This window comes from Tamandua tetradactyla, chromosome 24 (assembly GCF_023851605.1).
Source record: "Tamandua tetradactyla isolate mTamTet1 chromosome 24, mTamTet1.pri, whole genome shotgun sequence".
NCBI lineage: Eukaryota > Metazoa > Chordata > Mammalia > Pilosa > Myrmecophagidae > Tamandua > Tamandua tetradactyla.
Window position 1 is genome coordinate 36,814,476 of NC_135350.1, and position 26,845 is coordinate 36,841,320.

The following is a 26,845-nucleotide window of genomic DNA, read 5'->3' on the forward strand; positions in this document are numbered from 1 at the left end:
CACTTACTAAAAATCAAAGGGAGTAATAAAAATGAACCAAATTTAAAAAGTGGATAATAAAAAAAAAGTATTTAGTTAAATACACAACTGTGTATTTATTGAGAATTCAATAATATAATCCAGACATAATGAGTGTTTTAAAATTAATTAAAAGGAAAATAACTAATGAACATTGAGTGGCTAATTAAGGTAAGAGAAAAAACAATATTAGACAAAGCAAAGGGCAATGGTTTTTTGTGATGAGGCAACAATCTTTTATTCCTTTTCAAATTCTCCATGGAATAAGATAGGGTTATAAAGAAATGAATAGCATAACTAAGTGTAACATTTGCCCAGTGGATTTGATGGATCATTATGTTTTATTGTGATAATCAAAATGAACTTGTCCAAGGGCTTGGGAGGTATTACCATCTTCTAAGCTAAGGGAGATAAGGCCTGTGGTCCAGGGAACAGATTTCTTTGTCCACCAAAATGAGTAACATAGTAAACTTGAGTGATGGTATTTCAAACTGTTCTAGGAATAACTTTACTATCTGTGTCATTTCCTTAGAAAAAAAAGGAACAATTCCTAATAATTTTATTGTCTCTATGCCATTAGGAACGGTCACTAATAAAAAGGCCTAACTTAACCAGAAAATGCCATGTATTAAAATTAAAAATAATAAAGTACTTTACATTGAAAATTCGGGAAATTAACTTTTAAAGGTTAATTTTATCTTGTTTAAGCAACTCAGTTTAATATTTTAGTAAGGACATTTTTTTCAACAACCCTGACCAATAATATTGTGAAACAGACAAGAATGCAGGCTCTGGAGCCAGACTGATTACTCTACTTATTCATTGATAACATAGAAATAAAAGTAGTGCTTTCCTCATAAGGTTGTTTTTTAAGATTAAATAATACATGTAAAACTGTTGGATCAATATCAAAGACAGAGTAAGCACTAAATAAATATTGACTTGTATTGTTATTCCATATCACAATAAGATGGAAAAGTAAGCATTTTAATAATTTTTCCTTAGAATGACCTTCTAAGGATACATTTAGCTTATTGCCTATCTTGATTAATGTATGTTCTAGTTTGTTAGCTGCCAGAATGCAATATACCAGGAACGGAATGGCTTTTAAAAAGGGGAATTTAATAAGTTGCTAGTTTACAGTTCTAAGGCTATGAAATTGTTCAGATTAAAACAATTCCATAGAAATGTCCAATCTAAGGCATCCAAGGAAAGATACTTGGTTCAAGAGGGCTGATGACGTTCAATGCTTCTCTCTCAGCTGGAAGGGCACATGGCGAACATGGCAGCATCTGCTAGCTTACTCTCTAGGTCTCTTGCTTCATGAAGCTCTTCTGGAGGCATTTTCCTTCTTCATCTCCAAAGGTCCCTGGATGGTGGACCCTGTGGTTCTCTCATCCTTCTGTCATGGTTTCGTGACTCTCTCTTCATTCTCAAAGGAACTCTCTCCAAAATGTCTTCTCTTTTTATAGGATTCCAATAAGCTAATCAAGACCCATGTAGAATGGGTGGAGACACATCTCCACCTAATCAAGTTTCCAACCTGTAGTACTGATAGGGGTTAGAAGAAACTATTGCTCTCACAAGACTGATTAGGATTAAAGCATGACTTTTCTAGGGTACATAAATCCTTTCAAATTGGCACAATGGGTAGGAAGATTCCCTTTTCATCTCAAATGTACGGAGACCTGGATGGAGGTTTTCAGAAGAAGATTTTTCTAAGTAATATGAAGAAGGTAGCTATCACAACCTCTGTGACTTAACAATGGAAGAATTTACAAGCTAGAATAATTCCAGTCCCTATTGAAATTGTAGTCCATTGGGCACTTTTCCATCAACCTCTCTGTCTAGAATAGATGATAAACAAAGATATTACAACTGGGACAAGACTGAGGTTGTCCTTGCAGATCTTGAGGGTTCCTCAAACTTATCCCAGGGTCTGTTGTCAGTAATATGAGGAATTGTGAAACCTCAGATTATTGCATGTGCCTGAATGTACTGTATTTCTGTTCTGTCTTTCTTAAAGCCTTCCCTGGTCTTCAATTTCTTAGATGAAGAACACTCATTTTGCTCCTTAAGATTCTGTTTCTGAGTTTCATATCCCCCATTTCAAAGATTGCTTTCACTTCTCTGCTTCAAACCTGTCCTATTCACCCTTTTGTGTATTGAGCAATTTGGTTTGCCTGAAGCATTTTCTTCTAGTCACATATTGACAAGTTTCCCACCCATTTTGGGAAGTAAAAATCTAGTTCTTCCTCACTTTTTAGCATTCTGGGATTTCCCTAAAATACAGAAACAAGCCCTTTATCTATTACTTGTTCAAAGCCTATCCTCCCTGCTGATTCCTTACCAAGTTGCTAGTTTTTAAGACTTGCTTCCACATTTCAATACATTTCCTGAAATGAAAGGAGAAATGAAAGTGCAGGACTTTCTCAGATCTATTTACTTCCCCAGATCATTTCGATGACTTCTTATTTAATCACTACCAGGGTTCCCAGGTGGTTCAGTGATAGAATGCTCACCTGTCATGTCGGAGACCTGGGTTCAATTCCTGATCTGTGGACCCCACCCCCACCCCCAAAAAAGCAAATTGTTAACTTAATTCAATCACTACCCAGCAGGCCAATCTTCAAGAATCCTATCAATACACATTTAAAATAATAAATAGATTTAAAAATATATAGAGCCATGTATAAGCATGTTTTTCATTAATGGAAAAGAAAATTAGTCATTAGACATGAAAACTGAAAATAGTTTATTCCTAGATTTCCAATTTCTGGTTAGTTTTAATTTGCAACCAGGTCTGTATCCAAGTAACAGGAAAAGAGGCTGGCAATTGACGCTGTGCTGAGGAGTCTTATTAGGTGAGTCAGCTAATTACATGGCATTGTCATAAATACTGGGAAGTCACTGAACTGCTTGTTATGCATACCAAAGAGAATGAGGCTTTTAAAGATTGAGTACTACCCCCTCAGTGTATAATGAAAATGTCTTCTTAAAAATGATTGCACACTGATTCCTGATTTATATACCAATTATTTTGGAATTTATGGATGAGTGTATTTAAAATTGACAAGTAGCATCCAAAAATAATGCCAAATACATATAATATATTAATTTTACTCTCTCCTCAACTCCCAAGCCTTTTTAAAAAACAGTCAAATAAACTCATGTGCATTTTGTCTATTCCCTTTATCTTTCTCACTCTTGGAGGGATTTGCCAATACTAAAGAAATATCTAGAAGGGCAAAAGGCAAGACAATAAGTATGATGCAAATAGATTATTCAGAGTAGACCACAGATGGCTTCTAAATATATATTTTTTCTATGTATGATTGGTTTCTCTAAAATTATCCTTTAATTAAAATACATTCATGCAGAATAAAGATTTGCCTTTTCAGTCCTAAACCACCTGAGTTGTGTATAATGTGTTTACTGTATGACTTTGTGGTGTTCATCATTTTAATTATGCCCAATTGACTCAGAAGGCTGATGACATAGTAATTTGTAAATTTTCTGAAATACAATCTGAGTATGTATGTATCACAGACAATGCAGAGGTGTAAGTCATTTGGTTATGAGAACTTCTAACTAATGACTCAGGAGCCACATCTTCACTCAGCCTTGTTGCTGTTTTTTGCTATCATGGTATATGCAATTATGATGAAAATCAGATGCTATATGTGGTAGATTAAGTTATGTCCCCACAAGACACTTTCAAGACCAATCCTATGGGAGTAAAGTCACTTGTAAAGAGGACCTTTGAAAATTCTATTAAGATGAGAATCAGGGTGGGTCATAATCCAAGGACAAAAGAGTCATTTTTTCCTAAATCTCCTAAAGGAGATTTAGACACAGAGTAGAAGCTAGGGGATATGAAAGAGGCATATGACTATGTGATAGAGATGGAGATTGAGTTATGTTCTGTGGGCAAGCCATCTCCAGAATGCAAAAATCTTTGGAAAAAGCATGGCCTAGCTGACACCTAGATTTTGGACATCTAGCTTACAAAATTGAGACAATAAATTCCTATTGTTAAAACCAACCAGTTTGTAGTATTTTGTTATAGCAGCCCTGGAAAAACTAAGACATTATGGTTGTATCTTTCAATTATATCATTCAAGTTGGTCTTATGGAATTGCCCCAGAGAAGTTCAAGAGTCTATATAGTATAATTGTGTGTGTGTGTGTACACATGTATATATCCCCACATTCTAGCATGTTATGCACAAATGCTGGCAGAAAATTGTGGATTAGGACATCTAAATACTACATATTGGAACTCAACAACTAAATGTCTTCTTTCAGAGATGTTCAAAATGTATTATATTGATAGATTTTCTTCTTTCTGTTGGTAAAATAGAAGCTGCAGTTCATATTTTCAAATACTATTATATTTTGACACAAGTCCTTCACATCCATAAAATGCTATGTTACCTTTTTAATATCATTGAAAACATTTATTAAGCACATTTTCTAAACTGGAGTTTATTTTGAAATTTGTTAATATAAGTCTTTATAGATAACAATCAATGCTTTTACAGATAGATTTATAGAACAGTAAATTTATAGTATAGGGATAAAATTACATCTGATGATTATAAATTGTTGTGTTTTTTCTTGGAATAGCAGTCAAATATTTTAGTATTCTAAAAACTATATTAATATTATGGCATTACCAAATTTAGACCACATAATCATATTCAAAAAAATATATTGAAGTTAGAGAAATGACTACTGAAATGAGTATATATACTTTTTTTTTTTTTTTTTTTTAAGGAAAGACAGAGAGAAGGAAGGAAGGATAGAAGGAAGGAAGGAAGGAAGAAAGGGAAACATCCTTTTTAAACATTTTCTTGTTTTATTGTATTTTGTTTCTCCGTTTTTGTTACATGGGCTGGGGCCGGGAATCGAACCGAGGTCCTCCGGCATAGCAGGCAAGCACCTTGCCCGCTGAGCCACCGCGGCCCGCCCTGAAATGAGTATATATACTTTTTAAAACTTAGTACAAAGATTTACAGATATATGCAGCCAATTATTTACCAGTCTACCCACTTCTGCTCACCCACCTACACCTATATAATATAAAGGAAAATATAGAAACGTAATATTATTTGTTTTTTTAAACATTTGATTATTTAATTTCAAAAAGTTAAGGACTCTTTTTTTTTTTTTTTTAAGAAAAACCCAATGTAAAGGCAAGATAACAGAATAGTAAAGGGTGAAGTTAAGTTGCCCTCCAGAGCAGCTAGTAAATAGCCAGTAAGAACAACTGCTGGGGGAACATCACTGACCAGACACACACTGGACACCAATCTGGACCAGATGGAATGGCTAAGATTCCACACAGAACTATAAGTCTCCCAAGCCACAGAGGCTGGAGTGCAACCCCCACAGGACACAGCAGGCTGGTTCTCCAAGGGGAAAGCAAACAGATTTTACTAGCATCAAAGGCTTAGCTAAACCAAGCTCCAATTGCAGAATTAATTAACAAATTCTGAGTACTAAAAGCAGACCCTGAGCACAAATAAACATGGAGTAAGCACTAAAGGAATCAGGAGCTTTTTCCCTGGCAGAGAGGGGACAGGGCTAATGGAAAAAAAAAAAAAACAAAACTGGAAGCTTTTTGAGTTGAATACTACAAAATATGGGATAAGAGCCTGGGAACATGTTGAGCCATATACCAACTACAGGTATTATTTGGCAAACCTGGGGAACAGGGTCTGGCTCTGAAAAGGCTTTTTAAATTTTTTTCAACTTCTTAACAACTCATTAGATAGAACTTTAAGCACTTTCAGGCTCCAGAACTTCCCCAGGCAAGGGCATAATTAAGGCATGTCTGAAAGTCAAAATAAATAGTTAAGTGGACTATTCCCTAAAGGGTGTACCTTCCCCAAGAAAAGGGGACATAGCCCAGGTCAAGTGGAGGCCCTTCTTCAGGGAATTCAGGCCTGAGGGGCAGGAAAACAGAAGTAATCAAAGCCTGCCTACTACCTCATCCTCAGTCAGCCCCCATGGCAGGGAGAGGTTGCTGTAACTAAAGGCACCAAATCACTTTACATTGGTGAAAAGCTGCAGGCAGACAAGTGTTACTTGCTAGGCAGGAAAGGAGAAGATCGGAGTTGAGGATTAGTAGAAAAACCTGACAATCTGCTGGGTCTGACCCTCAAGGAAACTTGATACTAGTACTCTCTCCTCCTGATACGTGGGCTGGTGTGATCTGGAAAAATTTGACTGGGGTTGATCATAACAGAAGAGACCCTCCTCAAAAAAAAAAAGGCTCCATATAAGAGACCCTCCTCAATAAAAATAAAAGGCCCTATATAAGCAGAGCAAGAAACAGAAAAGCAAGAACAGAAAAATTCTGATCAGTTAAACAGAACTTATGCTAGAGGTCTAGAGTAAGGTGACTGAATTCCAGAGAAGAGATAGAGAACAAAGCCTTCCAGCAAGAAAACCTGGGTAAAATAGTAAACATAACCTCAGAATAAACTAATTAAGGAAATCAAATGCCTAGATGCCAGTAAAAATAATCAGTTATACTAGGAAAATTAAAGATAAGGACCAGTCAAAGGAGGAAACCAAAATTTCAAATGAGATACAGAAGTTGAAACAATGAATTTGGGATGTTCAAACAGATATGCAAACACTCATCAAAAATCAAATTAATGAGTTCAGGGAGGATATAAATAAAATATTGGGCAAACATAAGGAACTCAAAAGTTTGAAAAAAGAAATTGCAGAACTTATGGGAATGAAAAGCACAATAGAAGAAATGAAAAAAAAATCAATGGAGAAGGCAGGGCAATATGGTGGCATAGTGAGGTATGGCATTTAGTTTGTCCTCCATAGCAACTAGTAAATAGCCAGGAATAGTACAGAACAACTGCTGGGAGAACATCAGTGACCAGACACACATCGTAGACCAGTCTGAACCAGGTGAAACAGCTGAGATCCCACACAGAACTGTAAGTCTCCAAGCCACGGAGGCTGGTACCCCTCTTCCATGGTCATGTAGGCTGACTCCCTGAGGAGAAAAGAACAGACTTTACTAACAGCAAGGGCTTAGCTCAGCGAAGCTCCAATTGTGGAATTAATTAACAAATTCTGACTACTGAATACAGGCCCCCAGCACAGATAAACATGGAATAAGCTAAAGGAACTGAGTTTTGCCCCAGCAGAGGGGCGACGGGGGTGGGGGTGGGGGGGCTGATGGAAGAAAAAAAAAAAGACAAAAAACCAGAGGCTTTTTGAGTTGAACAGCACAAAATACTGGAAAGTGGCTGGATCCTAAGAAAAAGAGGATACATAGAGCTCGGAGATACATAGACCCCTGTACCATCTCAAGCTTTTGATTGACAAACCAAAGGAGCAGGGGTCCAGCTCTGAAAATGCTTTTTTTTTTTAACTCTTTAATAGCTCATTAGATAGAACTGGAAGCACACTCAGGCTCCAGCACTGCCCCAGGCAAGGGTGGAATTAAGCTTGTCTGAGAGACAAAGTAACTAGCAGGTAAAAGGAGTTAATTCCTAAAAGGATGTATCTTACAGAAGAAAAAGATAGTAGGGCCCAACTCAAGTGGATTCCCTCCTTTAAGGAACTCAGGCACCAGGGTTGGAAAACTGAAGCAATTAAATCCATCATTCTACCTCACTTCTGTCTCAACCATGCCCCTTGCAGGGAGAATCTGCTGAAATTAAAGGCACTACATCACCTTAAGCTGGGAGGAAGCCATGGACAGACCATTGCCATATGCTGGGCAGGAAAAGAGAAGTACCAAGTCTATAGGGCTTCATAGGAAAGTCTGGCAACCTGCTGGGTCTCACTATCAAGGAAAACTGATGCTGACTACTCTTTCCTTCTGAGACATGGGCCTGTCTGGTCTGGGAATGAGGTCCATAATATTTGAGTAGACCCTCTTCAAAAATAATAATAATAATAAGGTCCCAAAATAGGCATGGCAAGAAACAGAAAAACAAGAGCTTGAAAAAATTCTGATCAGTTAAACAGAGCCCATGCTTGATGTTTTGAATAAGTTGAACTGAATTCCAATGAACAGATAGAGGACAAAACTATCCAGCAAGAAAATCATAGGTAAAAGAGGGAAAACAACCTCCAGAATAAACTAATTAGGGAAATCAAATGCTTAGACACCAGCAAAAAATAATGAATCATATAGGAAAAAATCAAAGATATGGCCCAGTCAAAGGAACAAACCAACACTTCAAATGAGATGCACGAGTTGAAACAGCTAAATCAGGGTTTTCAAACAGATGGAAAATCTCATCAAAAATCAAATTAATGAGTTGGGGAAGGATATAAAGAAAACATTGGGCAAACAAAAAGAAAAACTCAATAGTTTGAAAAAATCACAAACTTATGGGAATGAAAGACACAGTAGAAGAGATGAAAAAACAATGGGCACCTACAACAATAGATTTCAAGAGGCAAAAGAAAAGATCACTGAACTGGAAGACTGGACATCTGAAATTTGACACACAAAAGAAAATATAGGGAAAAAAGTGGGAAAATATGAACAGGGTCTCAGGGAACTGAATGACAACACGAAGTACATGAATATACATGTTGTGGGTGTCCTAGAAGGAGAAGAAAAGGGAAAAGGAGGAGAAAGATTAGTGGAGGAAATGATCACTGAAAATTTCCCAGTTCTTATGAAAGACATAAAATTACAGATCCAAGAAGTACAGTGTATTTCAAACAGAATAGATACAAATAGACATGCTACAAGATACTTACTAATCCAATTGTCAAATGTCAAAGATAAAGAGAATTCTGAAAACAGCAAGAGAAACACAATCCATCAAATACAAGGCAAGCCCAATAAGACTATGTCTGGATTTCTCAGCAGAAACCATGGAGGTGAGATGGCAGTGGTATGATATACATAAGATTCCAAAAGAGGAAAATCTGCCAATGAAGAATTCTGTGCCCAGCAAAATAGTCCTTCAAAACTGAGGGGAAGTTTGGGCAACTAAGAGAATTCTGCTTAGTGGCAGAATTTTCATCTGCCATGCCAGAGACCTAGGTTAGAACCCTGGAGCCTATCCATGCCAAAAAACAGAGGGGAAGAGTTAAGGGGAAGTTTAGAGTTCCTCCCCTTAAGGGATGGGAGAATAAATATGGAACTATTAAACTTTACCATCAGGGAATCCACAGATACTTTGTCAAATATTAGGGACACCCAAATCAATAGGTCATGCCCTTGATCTTGAGGTTTATTCTTGTGAAGCTTATGTAGGTAGTGGAGAAACTTAGCCTACCTTTAGGTATGCCTGAGAATTATTTCTGGAGGACCTCTTTTATTTGAATGTGGCTTCACTTTCTCTAAACTCATGTCTGTAAATGAAATCATTGCCCTCCCTCCTATATGCAACATGACGTCCAGGAGTGAAAGTCTCCCTGGCAGAATGGGAGATGATTCCTAGGGAAGGGTCCAGCCCTGGCACCATGGGATAAACAATTCCATCTTGAGAAAAAGGAGGAAAAGAAGTATAACTAATAAAGTATCAGTGACTGAGAGAGTTCAAATAGAGTCGAGAGGCTACTCTGGAGGTCACTCTGACACAAGCTTCAGTTAGACATTGCTATCTATCATAACTTGCCAAACTCCAACCAAAATCATTCCAGCCAATCCTGAAGAGCACCTAGGTAAATATATAAGATTATACAAAGTTTCTATACACTAGGGTAACTTTCCAGAAACCTACAACCTCCAGATGGGTCCTTGGACCAGTGAGTCCTGAAACCAGCCTCTCCAGAACAGCAGCTAACAGCTGCTTCCATCTCCCTACCCCATATTATTGACAGACCTTTCCAATATGAAAAAGTTAGAATGGTCACAGTCCAAATATCCCTAAAGAGTGGGATAGAAAGACCAAAGGTGATGGTGGAGTTATACAGAGAAGGTAGGGTTTAACAAATGAATATGATTGCTGAATCATTAAATTGATATTTCTTTCAGTCTCCAGTATCTTAGAGCAGGTAGAAGCAAAAACCTAAAGTTGAGGAATTGTAACCCATACCAAACTCTGAAATCTGTTCTACAACTAATTGTTGTGCTGTGCTTTGAAATTTATTTTTTTTTATATATGTTATTTGTCACAAAAAAGTTTTTAAAAAGTTGATTGTGATGATAAAACATATTTATTCCTTCTATTTCCTATAGTCTGGAGCTGCTAGAAGGAAAAATCTGAGATAATGGTCTGGTAGCCCATGACAAACTCTGGGATCTGCCCTATAACTACTTGTTGAAGAGTGCTTTGAAAACTAATGTTTTTTCTTTCTTTCTTTGCTTTGTACATTGTATATTATACAATAAAAAAGTTAAAGAAAATAAGGGGAAGATTAAAATATTTTCAGACAATCACTGGGAGAATTTGTGACTAAGAGACCAGCTCTGGAAGGGTACACTACAGGCAGAAAGGAAAAGGCAGGAGAGAGGTCTGGAGAAGAATGTAGAAATGACGAGTATCAGTAAAGATAAAGAGAAAAATATAATTAGATATGATTCATGTCCTAGTTTGTAAGCCACTGGAATGTGATACACCAGAAATAGAATGGCTTTTATAAAAGGGAATTTATTAAGTTGTGAGTTTACAGTTCTAAGGCCATGAAATTGTCCAAAAAAGGCATCTAGAAAAAGATACTTAACTCCAAAGAAAGGGCTGATGAAGTTCAGGGTTTCTCTCTCAGCTGGGAGGGCACATGGTGACGTCTGACAGCTTTCTCTCTGCATTTCATAAGGCTTCCCTTAGGGGGATTTTCCTTCTGCTCCAAAGGTCTCTGTCTCTGGAGGCTCTGTTGGTTCTGGTGGCTTTCAGCTTTTTCCAAAACGATTCCTTCTTAAAGGGCTCCAGTAAGCAACACTACCTCGAATAGGTAGAGACACATCTCTATGGAAACCATTTAATCAAAGGTTTCCACTCACAACTGGGTGGGTCATATCTCCATGAAAATACTAAAAAAAGACTCCACCTAACAATATTGAATGAGGATTAAAGGACATGGCTTTTGGGGGATACATAATAGCTTCAAACCAGGACACCATATAAAATCCAAAAGACAAGATGGTGAAAGAAAGGACTACCTTTACAGTAATAACATTAAATGTCAATGGATTAAACTCCCCAATCAAAAGACATAGTTTGGCAGAATGGATTTAAAACAAGACCCATCTATATGCTGTCTACAGGAGATTCACTTTAGACCCGAGGACAAAAATAGGTTGAAAGTGAAAGATTGGGAAAAGATATTTCATGCAAACAGTAATTATAAAACAGCAGAAGTAGCTATACTAATATTTGATAAATTAATCTTCAAATGTAAAACAATTCGAAGAGACAAAGAAGGACATTATGTATTAAGAAATGATTAATTCAACAAAAGGACATAGCAATCATATATATTTACACACCAAGCCAGACTGCTTCAAAATACATGACTCAAACCAAAGGGTGAAATAGACACCTCTATCATAATATTTGGAGAGTTCAATTCCCCATTCTCATCAGTGGATAACTAGACAGAGGATCAATAAAGAAACACAGAATTTTGAATAGTACTATAAATGAACTAGGCTTGACAGATTTCCCACAACAGCAGGAAACATATTTTTCTCAACTGCTCATAGATCGTTCTCAAGGAGATACCATATGCTGGGACACAAAGCAAGTATGAATACATTAAAAAAGACTGAAGTCATACAAAATACTTTCTCTGATCACAATAGAATGAAGTTGGCAATGAATAACAGGTGGAAGTTCAGAAAGTTCACAAATATCTTGAAGCTAAACAACATTCTTAAACAGCCAGTGGGTCAAGGAAGAAATTATAAGAGAAGTCAGTAAATATCTCTAGGCAAATGAAAATGAAAACACAACATACACAATTTATGGGATGCAGCAAAGGCAATGCTAAGAGGGAGATTTATTGTCTTAAATGCCTATGTTAAAAAAGAAGAAAGAGCAAAAATTGAGGAATTAACTGTTCATATGCAAGAACTAGAGAAAGAACAACAAACTAACCCCAAAGCAAACAAAAGGAAAGAAATGACAAAAATTGGAGCAGAAATAAATGAAATTGAGAACATGAAAACAATCAAGAAAATCAACAAAACCAGAAGTTGTTTCTTTGAGAAAATCAAATAATATTGATGGACCCTTGGCTTGGTTGACAAAAAAAAGAGAGAGAAGATGCAAATGAAATCAGAAATAGAAGAGGAGACATAACCACTCATAACCATTTACCCTGCAGAAATGAAGGATGTAATGGGAGGATACTATGAACAACTTTTTGCTAATAAAGTAGACAATGTAGATCAAATGGACAACTTCCTAGAAAGGCATGAACACCCAACATTGACTGGAGAAGAAATTGATGACCTCAACAAACCGTCACAGATAAAGAGATTGAATCAGTTGTCAAGAAGCTCCCCCAAAAGTAAAGAACAGTACTAGATGGCTTCACCAAGCATTTAAGAAAGAATTAGTACCAATCCTAAATTGAAGAGAAAGGAAAGCTACCTAACTCATTCTATGAAGCCAACATCATCCTAAAACCAAAGCAAGACAAAGATAATACAAGAAAAGAAAACTACAGACCAATCTCATTAATGAATATAGATGCAAAAATCCTCAAAAAAATAATGCAAATCAAATCCAGCAGCACAGCAAAAGAATTATACATTGTGAAGAACTCAGATTTATTCTCAGGTGCAAGGTGGTTCAACCCAAGAAAATCAATTAGTGTAATACACCATACCAATCAATTAAAGCAGGAAAACCACATGATCATCTTGGTTGCTGCAGAAAAGACATTTGAGAAAATTCAACATCCTTTCTTGATGAAAACACTTCAAAGGATAGGAATATATGGGAACTTCCTTAACATGATAAAGGGAATATATGAAAAAACTACAGCTAGCATCATTCTCAATGGGGAAAGATTCAAAGCTCTCCCTGTAAGATCAGGAACAAGACAAGAATGCCCACTGTCACCACTGTTATTCAATATTGTTTGGGAAGTTTTAGCCAGACTAATCAAGAAAAAGAAATAAAAAGCATATTAACCATCACTCTTTGCAGAGGACATGATACTATATCATGAAAATCCTGAAAAATCTACAGCAGAGCTGCTAGAGCCAATAATGAGGACAGCAATGTTTCAGGGTACAAGATCAACAACCACAAATCAACAGTATTCCTATACACTAGTCATGTGCAATCTGAGGAGGAACTCAAGGTAAAAATTCCATTTATAATAGCAACCAAATGATAAAATATTTAGGAATAAATTTAACTCACAAAAAAGAACTATGCATAGAAAACTAGAAGAAATTGCTAAAAGAAGATCTAAATAAATGGAAGGACATACTGCGCTCATGGATTGAAAGATTAAATACAATTATGATGTCAATTCTGCTGAAATTGATTTATAGATTCAATGCAATACCAATCAAAATCTCAACAATTTACTTTGCAGCAATAGAAAAACCAATAACCAAATTTATTGCAAGGTGTTGAAAATGGTATGGTATACAGGGAAAAAATACATCAATTCAAGCTAGAGTCAATAGTCAATAACGTTATGATATGCTTCCACTGTATGTAACAAAGGCATCATGCCAAAACTAAATGTCAGCAAGCTAGGGGCATGAGGGAGGGGTATGGATTATTTGCAGAAAAAAAGGAAATGTCTTCATGTAGATTATGGTGGGAAAGATATGGTTATTTACTTAAGTTGGATTGTATGATATGTATGATATGCCAATAAAACTCTTTAAAAATGAACAAAGTAACAAGTGCTAGAAAATGTTTAGAGAAAGAGTTGTACCTATTCACTGTCAGTAGGAAAAGTGAGAGGTGCAGCCCCTTGGAGGGCAGTGTGGTGGTTCCATAGGAGGTTAGGGGTGGGGTTGCCATATGATCCTGCAGCCCCATTGCTCAGTATATACCTGAAGGAACTGAGAATGGTGACACTAATAGACACTTACACACTGGTGTTTACAGTGGCAGTGTTCACAATTCTCAGCGGATGGAGGTGGCCTAAGGGTACAATGACAGAAAAATGAAAGGAAGAACTGTGATGTTTACATACAAGGACAACTGAGTGGCTACAAGAAAGAATGAAGTTGTGAGGCACACAACTAAGTGCATGAACCTTGAGGACAGTGTGCTGAACAAAATGTCAGAAACAAAAAGACAAATATTATCGTGCTTCACTCATATGAACTACCTATAATATACAAACTTGGCAATGTGGGACAGGACTGCTGGGATGAGCCTGGGACCTGGCATCATGGGATTAAGAAAACCTTCTTGATCAAAAGAGGGAATAGGGAAATGAGACAAAATAAAGTTTCAGTTGCTGAGAGATTTCAATCAGAGTCAGGAGGTTATTCTTATGCATTATATATATATACTTTTATAGTTTGTGGCATATTGGAGTAGCTAGAGGGAAGTACCTGAAACGGTTGAACCATGTTTCAGTAGCCCTGAAGAAGACTGCATAATTATATAGCATTTAAAATGTGATCATGTGATTGTGAAAACCTTGTGCCTGGTATCCCTTTTATCTAGGATATGGGCAAATAAGTAACAAATGAGGGAAAAATAAATAGATAAATAATAGAAGGAGTAATGGGTAAAAAAATTGGGTAGACTGAAACACTAGTGGTCAATGAGAGGGAGGGGTATGGGCTATGGGATGTGTGAGTTTTTTATTTTTTCCTTTTATTTTGTTTTTCTGAAGTGATGCAAATGTTCTAAAAATTATCATGGTGATAAATGATAATTATCATATATACCCACACAACTATGTGATGATACTGGGAACCATATATATGGCATACTATGGATGTGTGGGAAGATTCTTCAACAAAAATATTTTAAAAAGAGAAATGTGCAAGGTGAGTGTCATATGTTTAGGGAGCATATTCTCTGTAGCCTGCTCTGAAGTGCTCAGAATATAGATAGAGGGATGGATAAAGGGATGAACGGATGGACTGATAGAATGATGCAGCAAATGTGGCAGAATGTTTAAAGTGGTGGATCTGGGTATTGGGGGCAGAATATGTTGGAATTCTCTTTGTAGGCTCTGTATTATTTATGCAGTTATCCTGTAAGTTTGAAATTATTTTAAGATAAAAAAATTTAAGGGGGAAAAACCTCCAGTGTATCATATCTTAATAAATAAACAACATCCTCTTAATTTAATTGAATATCCAGCCAGTGTTTAATTTTCCCCCAACTATTTCATATTCGTTTTTTTTTAAAAATCTGGATCCAAATAAGAATACATCAATTTATTTATTAACATGTTGCAGTTTGCTAATACTCTCACAAATCTACTTTAATCTATAGGTTCCCATTAATTTTTGTTTTACTCGTAATATATCTGTTGAAGAGGTGGTAATATTTGGCCTGTATAATTTCCTATGGTCTGGCATTTGCTGATTAGATCCAATAATGTGTGCATGTTCTTTAGCTCCTAATATTTGTTGTAAATTGTCAAATCTTGTGATAGATTGTGAATCAGATTTAATTTTTGGCAAGAATATATTTTAGGTGGTGTGTTAGTTTCCCAGCTGCTAAAATAAATACTATGGAAGGTATTGGCTTAAACAACAGGCATTTATTGGCTCACGGTTTTGAGGCTAGGAGACATCCAAAATCAAGGCATCAGCAAGGCAATGTTTTCTCCCAGAACACTGTGGCATTCTGGGACAGTTGCCAGCAGTCCTTGGGTCTTTGGCTTTTCTGTCACATGGCAATGCACATGGAAGTTTCTCCTGACCTCTCTCTCCATTTGACTTTCTCTGGACCTATTAAACACTGTAGTAATCCAGGTTAAAGCCCAACCAGATCCAGTGGAGCCAACCTTATTGAAATGACACCTCGAAGAGATCTATTTGAAACAGGTTCACACCCACCAGAATGCAAATCAAGACCAAGAATATGTGCAAACCTGGGTACACATTTCAGCCCACCACGAGTGGTGATCAGTGTACTCCCATCCAGGGACATGTAATACCGAGTTATATTTCTCATGCCATGTGTTCTAGTTTGCTAGCTGCCTGAATGCAATATATTGGAAATGGAATGGCTTTTAAAAAGGAGAATTTAATAAGTTGCTAGTTTACAGTTCTAAGCCTGAGATAATGTCCCAATTACAACCAGTCTATAGAAATGTCCAATCAAAGGTATCCAGGGAAAGATACCTTGGTTCAAGAAGGCCGATGAAGTTCAGCATCTCTCTTTCATCCAAGAAGGCACATGGTGAACACAGTCATGGTTTCTCTCTCAGCTGAAGGGTGCATGGCGAGCAAGACATCATCTGCTAGCTTTCTCTCCTGGCTTCCTGCTTCATGAAGCTTCCTGGGAGGCATTTTCCTTCTTCATCTTCAAAGGTCACTGGTTTGTGGGCTCTTGTGGCTATGTCATTCTTCTCTGGCTCTCTCCGAATCGCATTCATTCTCCAATATGTTTCCTCTTTTATAAAACTCCAGAAACTTATCGAGACCCACCAAATAGGTGGAGACATGTCATCACCTAATTCATCTTAACAACCACTCTTGATTAAATCACATCTCCAGGGAGATGGCCTGATTACAGTTTCAAACATACAGTATTGAATAAGGATTATTCTCCCATTTTACGAAATGGGATTTTGATTAAAACGTGGCTTTTCTAGGGTCCATACATCCTTTCAAACCTGCACACTATGTTAGCAGCCATTGAGGATCATTGTCTAGATCCATTGTAAAAGGTTATATTCTAATTCTTTCTATCATTCTTTAGCTAATTATTTTTATAAAGAGAAACTTCTACTCATCAGCAATTAGTTTACCTGAAGATACAGTTTGTGCAGGAAAAGCTAGATATATGTTTACTATTTTTCCCAATATTATTTTCCTCCTGGTCAATTCTGGTTCTAATTTCTTGCATCCATGAAATAATCTGTCTCCTCTCTGTGCTGTACCTGTCCTATTCTGCAGCATCCTATGCCGAACATTGTGTAGCAAGCTTTATTGAAGATTTGGGACAATAGGGCTATGAAATAAAAGATAGGGTGAAATAATGACATTATATTGCAGCACAGGACTGGATAGAAAATAGGAAGTGATTATTAGATGTCCTTATTCTGAAAAATAAGCGTGCACTTTTTGCCAGAAATTATTGCTTGGACAGGCTTATCTTTTATACCGCTACTTCATCCCCAAACATACCACCTTGGTTCTTACCACTACCTCTGGCAATGCCCTGAGGAAGGTTTTCCAACCTAGCCTAACTCATTAGTAATTTAAAAAAAGACAATTTTCACTTGCTTTTTAACTAATACGTATTTTTTTCTTCTGGGTACTCCACAGTATGAAAGATATGGTGACCTCACAGAGTATATAGTTTTTGAACAAATGTATAGGCAAAAGTCTAAGATAACTTGCTTGTTAACAGGTTTCAGCAAAGTATGAGTTAATTTCCTTTACCTGGAATAAATCTTTGGACCTTAGAGGAATAGTCAGGACATAGTCAGAGATATGCTAGAATGTGCATTTTTTATAGGGTTTCACCTCTTTGTACAAAATCAAGAAGATGGGTATGTTGTGTGGTAGTTAGGGAGCAGGACTGTTGTGTCACAAGACGTGAGTTCAAATCCTTCTTCCCCCAGACTGTAGATTGTGCTGGTTTGAAACTGTTGTGTACTCCTGAAAAGCCATGTTCTTTAACCCTGATTCTGGGCGTGATATTTTGAGTAAGTTGTTTCCATGGAGCCATGACCCACCTGATTGTGGGTGGAACCATTTGATTAGGTGGCTTCCATGGAGATGTGTCTCCACTGATTCAAGGTGGGATTGCTTACTGGAGCACTTTAAGAGGGAAACATTTTGGAAGAAGCTTCAGAGTCCACACAGCCAGAGACCTTTGGAGATGTAGAAGGAAAACACTTCCAAGGAAGCCTTATGGAATGAGGAGAGAAAGCTAGCAGATGTTGCCATGTGCCTTTCTAACTAAGAAAGATGTCCAGAAGCCAAAGACCCCAGCAGACACTAGCTGCATGCCTTCCCAGCTGACAGAGGTGTTCTGGATGGCATCAGCCTTTCTTGAGTAAAGGTAACCTCTTGTTGGTGCCTTAATTTGGACATTTTCGTAGCCTTACAACTGAAATTTGCAACTTAATAAATTCCCTTTTGAAAAGGCGCTCCATTTTTGGTATTTACACTCTGGTAGCTTTAGCAAACACAAACACAGATATTTTGTGCTATTGGGCAAGTTTCATTGTTTTCTCTAAGCATCAGTAACAATTGTGATAAAAGTTCCTTCTTTATAAATAGGAAGAGTAAACAACATGACATAATTAACTTTCTTGACAGTATTTAGATAATTTTAGTGATAATAAAAAAATGAGAGAAATTAATTTCCTATTTCCATGCATTTGTTAACTGATAAGTAGAATTTTATTCTTCTAACATAATTTGTTAGAAGATTTTAATATAGACTGGATAAATAAATATGGTAGAACTGGAATATTTATTTTTTGAGTATCACACATCAGGTGCTTCTGTACAGCTAATACTTGTGAGTTTTGTTGGCTTCGTTTATGTTGTTGTGGTTGTGTGTCCATGTGCCTCCTTCAAAACCCATCAAAGTCACTGGCTAGATTGATCATGTATTAAGGTTAAGTGAAACCCATACGTAATAATTTTAAATATTGATTCATTCATGTTAAAAATACATATCAGCTGCTTATTTTTTAAATAAGCATTTCTGAGCATGTTTTACTGATCCTTTTAAAATTATAATTTGAATATCTATAATATATAAAATGAAATATGTTACTCATTTTATACTAAATATAGCACATTAAAATGAACTATTTTCTGTTTATATATTTTTAATGTAAGGACTGTATTTAATGTATTCTTGAATGTTGGGGACAATTAAGGTAGCATGTATAAAATCCACCCTCAGCGATGCCGGAAACATGCAACATGGCCGCCAGGGCTGAAACAAAGGACAGCCTAAACTATAATCAGCCTTCTTCACGGAAGTAATTGTTGAAAAATTATGTTAATCAAAATTAAAAGTCCTAAGAGTTGTAGAACTGGCTTAATTATGTGTAAGGGTTTGAGAAACCATAGAGGATTGTTAACAAAATATGGAAAGAGAGATCAAATAAGTGATGTGACAAAAAGCAAACTATGAGCATAAAGACACATAGATAAATGAAAGAAAGAAGGAAAATTATAAATACAAAAAGCAAACAAACATGAAAAAATTAGAATAGACATAGCCCAAATACCCCGATGTGTGGGAGAAAGATCAAAGGAAATGGCGGGAATTATACAGAGAAGGTTGGGTCTAATTAATGAGCATGATTGCAGAATCATTGTATTGATATTTCTTTTAGTATCCATGTCTTAGAGCAGCTAGAAGTTAAAACCTAAAATTGTAGCGCTGTAACCCATGCCAAACTCTGAAATCTGTTCCACAACTAATTGTTGAAGTGTGCTTTGAACCTTATTCCTTTTTTGTGTATATGTTATTTTCCACAGACAAAAAAGTTGATTTTGCTGATAAATGCACAGCTATATAATGATATTGTGAACCATTGATTGTACATTTTGGATGATTACATGGTCTGTGAATATATAATGTATATACATTTTTTAAAAAGCTGCCAAAAAAAAAAAAGAAAAGAAAAATCCCATCATGTTCACAAGAGTAGGCTTCATACTTTCAGAAATCTGTACTCACTCAAAGCATAAATGTATGTTGCTTTCAAAAGTCCAACCACTGTGCTTTATAAGTGTTACATCTTAGGAGAATGAGATTATTAAATACACTAAATAAAAATGCATTAGCTTAGAGGGTGCAAGGGTAGTTCAGTGGTAGAATTCTTGTTTGCCATGTGGGAAACTCGGGTTCAATTCCCAGCCCACGCACTTCCCCCAACCCCACCACCCAACAAAATTCAAGAAATGGTGTTGGAATAGCAGCATAGTCACATGGAAAAAAAGTGAAGTGTGACCTCCACCATATAGTAAAAATAATAATAATGATAATACATTAGCTTGATCATGGTGATGAATACACAAGTATGTGATGATATTGTGAGCCACTGATGGCTCATGTAAGGACTGTATGTGTGTGAAGATTTGTCAGTAAAAATATATATTTAAAAATACAGTAGCAATGAGGTCATTTGGAAGTAGTTTATATTTTTATTTCATTTATAAATAACTTGGGCTTCTTTGATTTATATAGAAAGAGGTTGGGGCAAGGAATGATGACCTATAATCTCTGCCCAGCTAATTTGAGCGTGATCTTTAGTTTGACCTTTTCTCACTGTCAACCTTTTCCTTCTTTCTCTGTCCATCTATTAGTCACTTCTGTGATGAAGGCGTAGGGAGGTATTATGTACATCAGGCATAGTGCTAAACATATACCACAGTGGCTGAAGGACGATTTGATCTCTCCAAGTAAATCCATTTTGGCTGAAGGTGCCTCTCTGCTCTTTCGGTCTTCAGTAAACTTTATTATTTCTTCGCTGTGATAAACTCATAACAGAAAAAAAAATTCAACCAAGGGTGCTAATAAATCCATGACCATTTCATGTTGAATTTTGTGATATCCTCTTTCCAAAGAGAGATACCTGGAAAAATTCTCTGACCGTGTATTTGGTTTTCTTCCTCTAAAATTTAATCTACTTTTTAAAAATGTAACTTTGGCACAGTTTATAGTAAAATATAATTCACTATGGAAGCATTTCCTTTCTTAATCTTCAAATTTGAGACAACTGTTTCTTTGCCATCATCTGAAAATAAATTGTGAAAAATATAATTTTACATGTTAACTTGTGATGAAAATTGAAACTTTAGGGAAAAAGTAAAACTATAACTAATTACCCAACAAAAAGGACTTCCAATATTTTGTTGTTTCCTTTCAACCTTTACATATAATTTTTATATAGATTGTATCCATAATGTATGCAATACTTGATATCTTACTAAACAGTAATATGATAAATAATTTCTTTGCTATGTAATTCTCTATCATAGTGATACATGATAATCTATTGAGAAGCTGAATATTTTTACTGCTGCCATTGATTTCTATTAAGCATCTTTGTGCTATAGCTTTGGAGTGTCTCTTGGGTATTGAATTACTTGAGTAAAAACTATATACACTTCGATGGTTATTGCGTGATGTCATCACAGTGCATTTTCAAAGGCATTGCTCAATTTAGAATGGCAGAGCCAATATTTAAGAGTGCCATATTTACTACCTGCCAGTACAGCACTTAAGTTTTTTCAAAACGTGTTTGCAACTTTAATAAAAGAAAAATGGTACCACATTATGATTTTCTTTTTTTTTTTTTTTCCTTTGCTTTCCACTTTCAATACTAGAGTGAAGAAGGCGGCCTGCAGGAAGGAATTCTGGAAGACTTGCCTGCGGATCCTGACAATGAGGCTTATGAAATGCCTTCTGAGGTAAAAGTTTATATATTTAAAATTCAGAAAATAAAGCTAAGGAGTTCAAGTTGGATCTTTCTAGTAGGCAGTACCAAAAATCCATCCTTGTCAGATTTCCCTTATGTTAGTTCTTTTTTTTTTAACATTAGTTCTTAGTAAGAATAAATTGCTTTCCTGTTGTGCAAGGGAGACCAAATCTAAACTGTGTATCATATGGATAATTTGCAAGATAAGCATGGTTTTTATGTTTGTAAAGTGAGATAAAATAAAATAAAGAAGAAGGAGTTGTTGTTGTTTTAGTTGCCTACCAAAACTTATGCAGCTAAAATAGTAAGTAGAGAGATTTTTAAGTGTCGAATGCCTTTACTAAAAAAATTAGTAAACATGTTGAATCAAAATCCTAGCTACCACCTTAAAACACTAGAAAGAAAAAAATAAACCAAAGTAAGCAAAAAGAAAAAATATGATTAGAGCAGAAATTAATGAAAGGACTATGGGAAAACAACGGAAAAAATCAATAAAACCAAAAGTTGGTTCTTTAAAAAGATTAACCAAATTGAAGAACCTACAGCTAGATTAAACAAGGAAACAAAACAGAGAATTAAATTACTTATAATCAGCAATGAAAGAGAAGACATCACTACCAACTTTATAAATATAGAAAAGATTCAGAAAGAATACCATGAAAACTATATGCCAGCAAATTAGACAAGCTAGATAAAATGAACCAATTCCTAGAGAGACCCATACTGCCAAAACTGAAGAAGAAATAGAAAATCTGAATAGACCTACAACAAAGTAGAGATTGAATTAGTAATTATAAATGTTCCCCAAAAGAAAAGCTTGGGCCCAGATGTCTTCACTGTTGAATTCTACCAAATATGTAAAGAAGTAATGCCAATTAATTACAAACAATAACAATGAATACCTCTTGCAAAAAATACAAGAGGAGGTGGTACTTCCCAACTCTTTCTATGATGTCAGTATCACTCTGATATTAAAACCATGCAAAGATATCACAAGATAAGAAAATGTATTATCACTCCCTTAAAAACTGAGTTAAAGGTTATTGTAGCTAAGTTATTTATTTGTCTTCATGGCATCATTAAAAAGCATGTTGGTACATTTGCATCGGTTTAGAAGAACTAGCAACACAACAGAAAAAGATATAGAATGTTAATATATAGAAAAAAATAAAAGTAATAATAGTAAAAAAAAAAAGCATGTTAATAATACCGTTTATAGAAATAGATTAAAATTTGTTTGCCTTATTAGATTTTATAAATACTTGTTTATACAAGGCGCAGTGCTAAACACTATCCCAAGTACAAGGAAGACCAACCTTGTCAACATGGAAACATAAACAGCTACTGAAAACCTCTCCGAGGATACAGTAAAAAAAAAAGGGACACTTCTCACTTGTTCAAAACTCTGGAGGAAGGTATTGAATGGAGAAAGATCTCACAATACTGAATCGAAGAAAGAGAAAAATATTAGGTAGGAAATGTCAGTCCTGGACCGGTACTCTGCCCTCCCTCCGACTCTGTCCCATCCAACTTGGGAAGTGCCCAAGGCAGCAGTCAGGACCCCTCCCACCCCACCAGGACACACACCATAAAATCTCCCACAGCAGTGAGACACATTCCCACCTATATCTGGACACAGAGAGCCAAGCACACAGAGTCCCACGGCAGAACTAAAGCCTCTAGGGAGGGCAGAATTTAGTAGGGCAACAAGAAGGAATCTTCAAAATGGAGGGATAGGAAGGGAAAAACAGAATCTTTCCCCAAAGCAGCAAGTAGCCAGGCAGAAAATTCCCAAATCAACTGTTTTGGGACCCAGAGGACTGTGGAGGACATTTCAAGACCCAGGTCAGTGAGGCACAAAGAGTCTGAGAAAACATGGACAGGGACTTTAATGCAGTGCCCATGCCACACTGGTGAGGGAAAAAAAAGAATCTGGTAGCCTGATGCTTGCCTGGGGAATGGCCGCAGACTGTGGCAGCCAGGGGAATCCTCCACCAAAGCACAGCGAGATAGAGTCCACACTAAGCCAGATTTTGGTGGGTTAAGTGAGGGCACAGAAACCCTACAGTTTCTGCCCCAGCTACTCAGAGGCTGCAGGGCTCCAGGAGGTGAACAGTTCCCAAGGATGAGTAAGTCCCTTAACAGCGCCATCTGCTGGCAGGCCAGAAAGTGCAAGGGAAAATTTCAGGGCTTTTCAGAATATCTCCAGAAGTATCCCAGGTTCACTGGACCTGGCTTATACCTCCTCACTGGTACTCAGTCCTGCTTTGGCTGAGAAATGCTGACAACCTGACTGTCAAAGCAACAAATGCAGGCAACAACTAAATCCTAGACAAGAGAGAGAAACTGACCTTCAGAATAGACCACCAAGATAATCAGATGACCAGATACCACAGATATCAGAAAAAAAACAAAACAAACAAACACAAGGTATACTAAAAATCAAGAAGAAATGGCTCAGTCATAGCAAGAAGAGATAGTCCTGTCAAATGAACAAATCAAAAAGTCAGAGAAGACACAGAATCTGGAACAACCGATCAAAGATGTACAAACGATTTCCTGAATTAATTCAAAGAAATGAAGAAAAATGTATATAAAGAGATAAAGGGTATGAAGAAGATACTAGAAGAGCATAAAGAGGAATTTGAAAGAATACATAGAAAAATAAAAGACTTATGTAAATAAAAGGCAATGTAGATGAAATGAAAAATATATTGGAGATACACACAACAGCAAATTTGAAGAGGCAGAAGAATTAGCACGCTATAAGACAGATAAACCAAATCCAAGCAGACAAAATAAAAAATGGAAGAAAAAAATGCAAATATTTGAGCAGGGTCTCAGGGAATTGACTGACAACACAAACTGCACAAACACACCCCTCATAGGTGCTACAGAAGGAGAAGAGAAGGGAAAAGGGCCAGGAAGAATATTCAAAGAAATAATGGCTGAAAATTTTCCAACCTTTATAAAAGACATAAATATGCAAATCCAAGAAGGCCAACATACCCCAAACAGAATAGATCTGAAAAGACCCACTCCTAGACACATAGTAATCAATCTGTCAAGTACTAGGGAAGAGAAAATTCTGAAAACAGCAAGAGAAAAGCGATTCACCATTAAAGGGAAGCCAAATAAGACTAGGTGCTAATTTCTTATCAGACACAATGGAGGTAGAGAAGGCAGTGGTGTGATATATTTAAGATACTGAAAGGGAAAAATTGCCAGCCAAGAATTCTCTATCCAACAAAGCTGCCCTTCAAAACTGAGTGAATGTTTAAAATATTCACAGATAAGCAGAAGCTGAGAGTTCGTTACTAAAGACCAGTCCTATGAAAACTGCTAAAGGGAGTGCTGCTGGCTGAAATGATAGGAGAGAAAGGTCTGGAGGAGGGAACAGAACTGAAGAGTATTAATAAGGGTAACTTAAAGGATAAAAGAGAGAGAGAAAAAATAAATCTGATAAATAAAAACCAAATACAAGATGGTTGAATCAAGAACGGCCTTTTCAGTAATAACTTTAAATGTTAATGGATTAAACTCCCCAGTCCAAAGATACAGATTGGCAGAATGGATTTAAAAATATGATCCATCTATATGCTGTTTACGGGAGACTCATTTTTTTTTTTTTTTTTTTTTAAAGAGAGAGGGAGGAAGGGAAGGAAAGACAGAGAGAAGGAAGGAAGGATGGAAGGAAGGAAGAGAGGAAGAAAGGGAAACATCTTTTAAACATTTTCTTGTTTTATTGTATTTTGTTTGTTTGTTTGTTTTTTACGTGGGCTGGGGCCGGGAATCGAACCGAGGTCCTCCGGCATGGCAGGCAAGCACTTTGCCCGCTGAGCCACCGCGGCCCGCCCCATTTTTGACAGAAAGATAGAAACAGGTTGAAAGTGAAAGGATAGAAAAATATATTCCACACAAGTAGTGATCAAAATAAAATAAAAGCTAGGGTAGCTATACTAATAACAGACAAAATAGACTTTAAATGTAAAAATGTTACAAGACATGGACACTATATATTTAAAATGGGCAATTCACCAAGAAGAAATAAAACCATATAAATACATAGGCTCCTAATCAAGGAGCCTCAAAGTACATGAGGTAAACACTGGCAAAACAGAAGGGAATCGTAGACAACTCTTCTATAATAGTGGGAGATTTCAATACACCACTGTCTCCAATAGATAGATCATTTAAACAGAGGATCAATAAATAAACAGAGAACCTAAAGAATATGATAAATGACTAGACCTAACAGATATATATAGAATATTATATCCCGAAGCAGCCAGATATACATTCTTCTCAAGTGCTAATGGGACATTCTCCAGAATAGACCATATGATGGATCACAAAACAAGTCTCAACAAATTTTAAAAGATGTAAGTTATACATAGCACTCTCTCTGACTATATAGAATGAAGCTGGAAATCAATATCTGGAGAACTGGAAAATTCACAAATATAAGGAAGCTAAACAACACACTCTTAAACAAGTAGCGAGTCAAAAGAAGACATTACAAGAGAGAAATCAGTAAATATCTGGAGACAAAGAAATACAAAATCATAACACATCAAAACTTATGAGATAAAGAAAAAGCAGTGCTAAGAGAGAAATTTATAATCTAAATGCCTACATTCAAAAGGAAGAAAGAACTACAACCAATGACCTAACTGAGCAACTGGAGAAACTGGAGAAAGAACAGCAAACTAATCCCAAAGCAAGCACAAGGAAAGAAATAACAAAGATAGAGAAAAAATTAATGAAATGGATAAAGATAAAACAATAGAGAAAATCAGTAAATAAAAGTTCGGTCCTTTCAGAAGATCAATAAAATCGACACACCCTTAGTTAAACTGACAAAGACAAAAAAAGAGAGAAGCTGCAAATATATCAAAAAGAAGAGGAGGACATTACCACAGACACTGAAGAAATAAAAAAGATCGTCAATGGTTACAATGAACATCTGTATATGCTAACAAACTGGTCAACTTCCATGAAATGTACAACTTCCTAGAAACACATGAACAGCCCACATTTCCTCTAGAAGAAATAGAAGGTCCTAACAAACCAATCACAAGACTGGTTTGATCAGCCATCAAAAAGCTACCAAGAAAGAAAAGCTCAAGACTGGATGGCTTCACATGTGAATTTTACCAAACATTCCTAGGAGAATTCATACCATTCCTGCTCAAACTCGTCCAAAAAAATTGAAGAAGAATACTACCTAACTCATTCTATGAAGCCTACATTACCCTAATACCAAAGCCACATAAGGATACTACAAGAAAAGAAAACTTCAGACCAATCTT

General features: G+C 36.3%; 1 protein-coding gene across 3 annotated transcripts in view; it reads left to right on the top strand.

Annotated features, from left to right (window-relative positions):
• SNCA (synuclein alpha) overlaps positions 1-26,845 on the top strand; it is a 146,487-nt gene that overhangs the window by 109,589 nt on the left and 10,053 nt on the right. For all 3 annotated transcript variants that reach the window (XM_077142401.1, XM_077142403.1, XM_077142402.1), the window contains exon 5: positions 21,442-21,525. In XM_077142401.1, the coding sequence (XP_076998516.1) occupies positions 21,442-21,525 (84 nt within the window). The remainder of the gene's footprint in view (positions 1-21,441; positions 21,526-26,845) is intronic.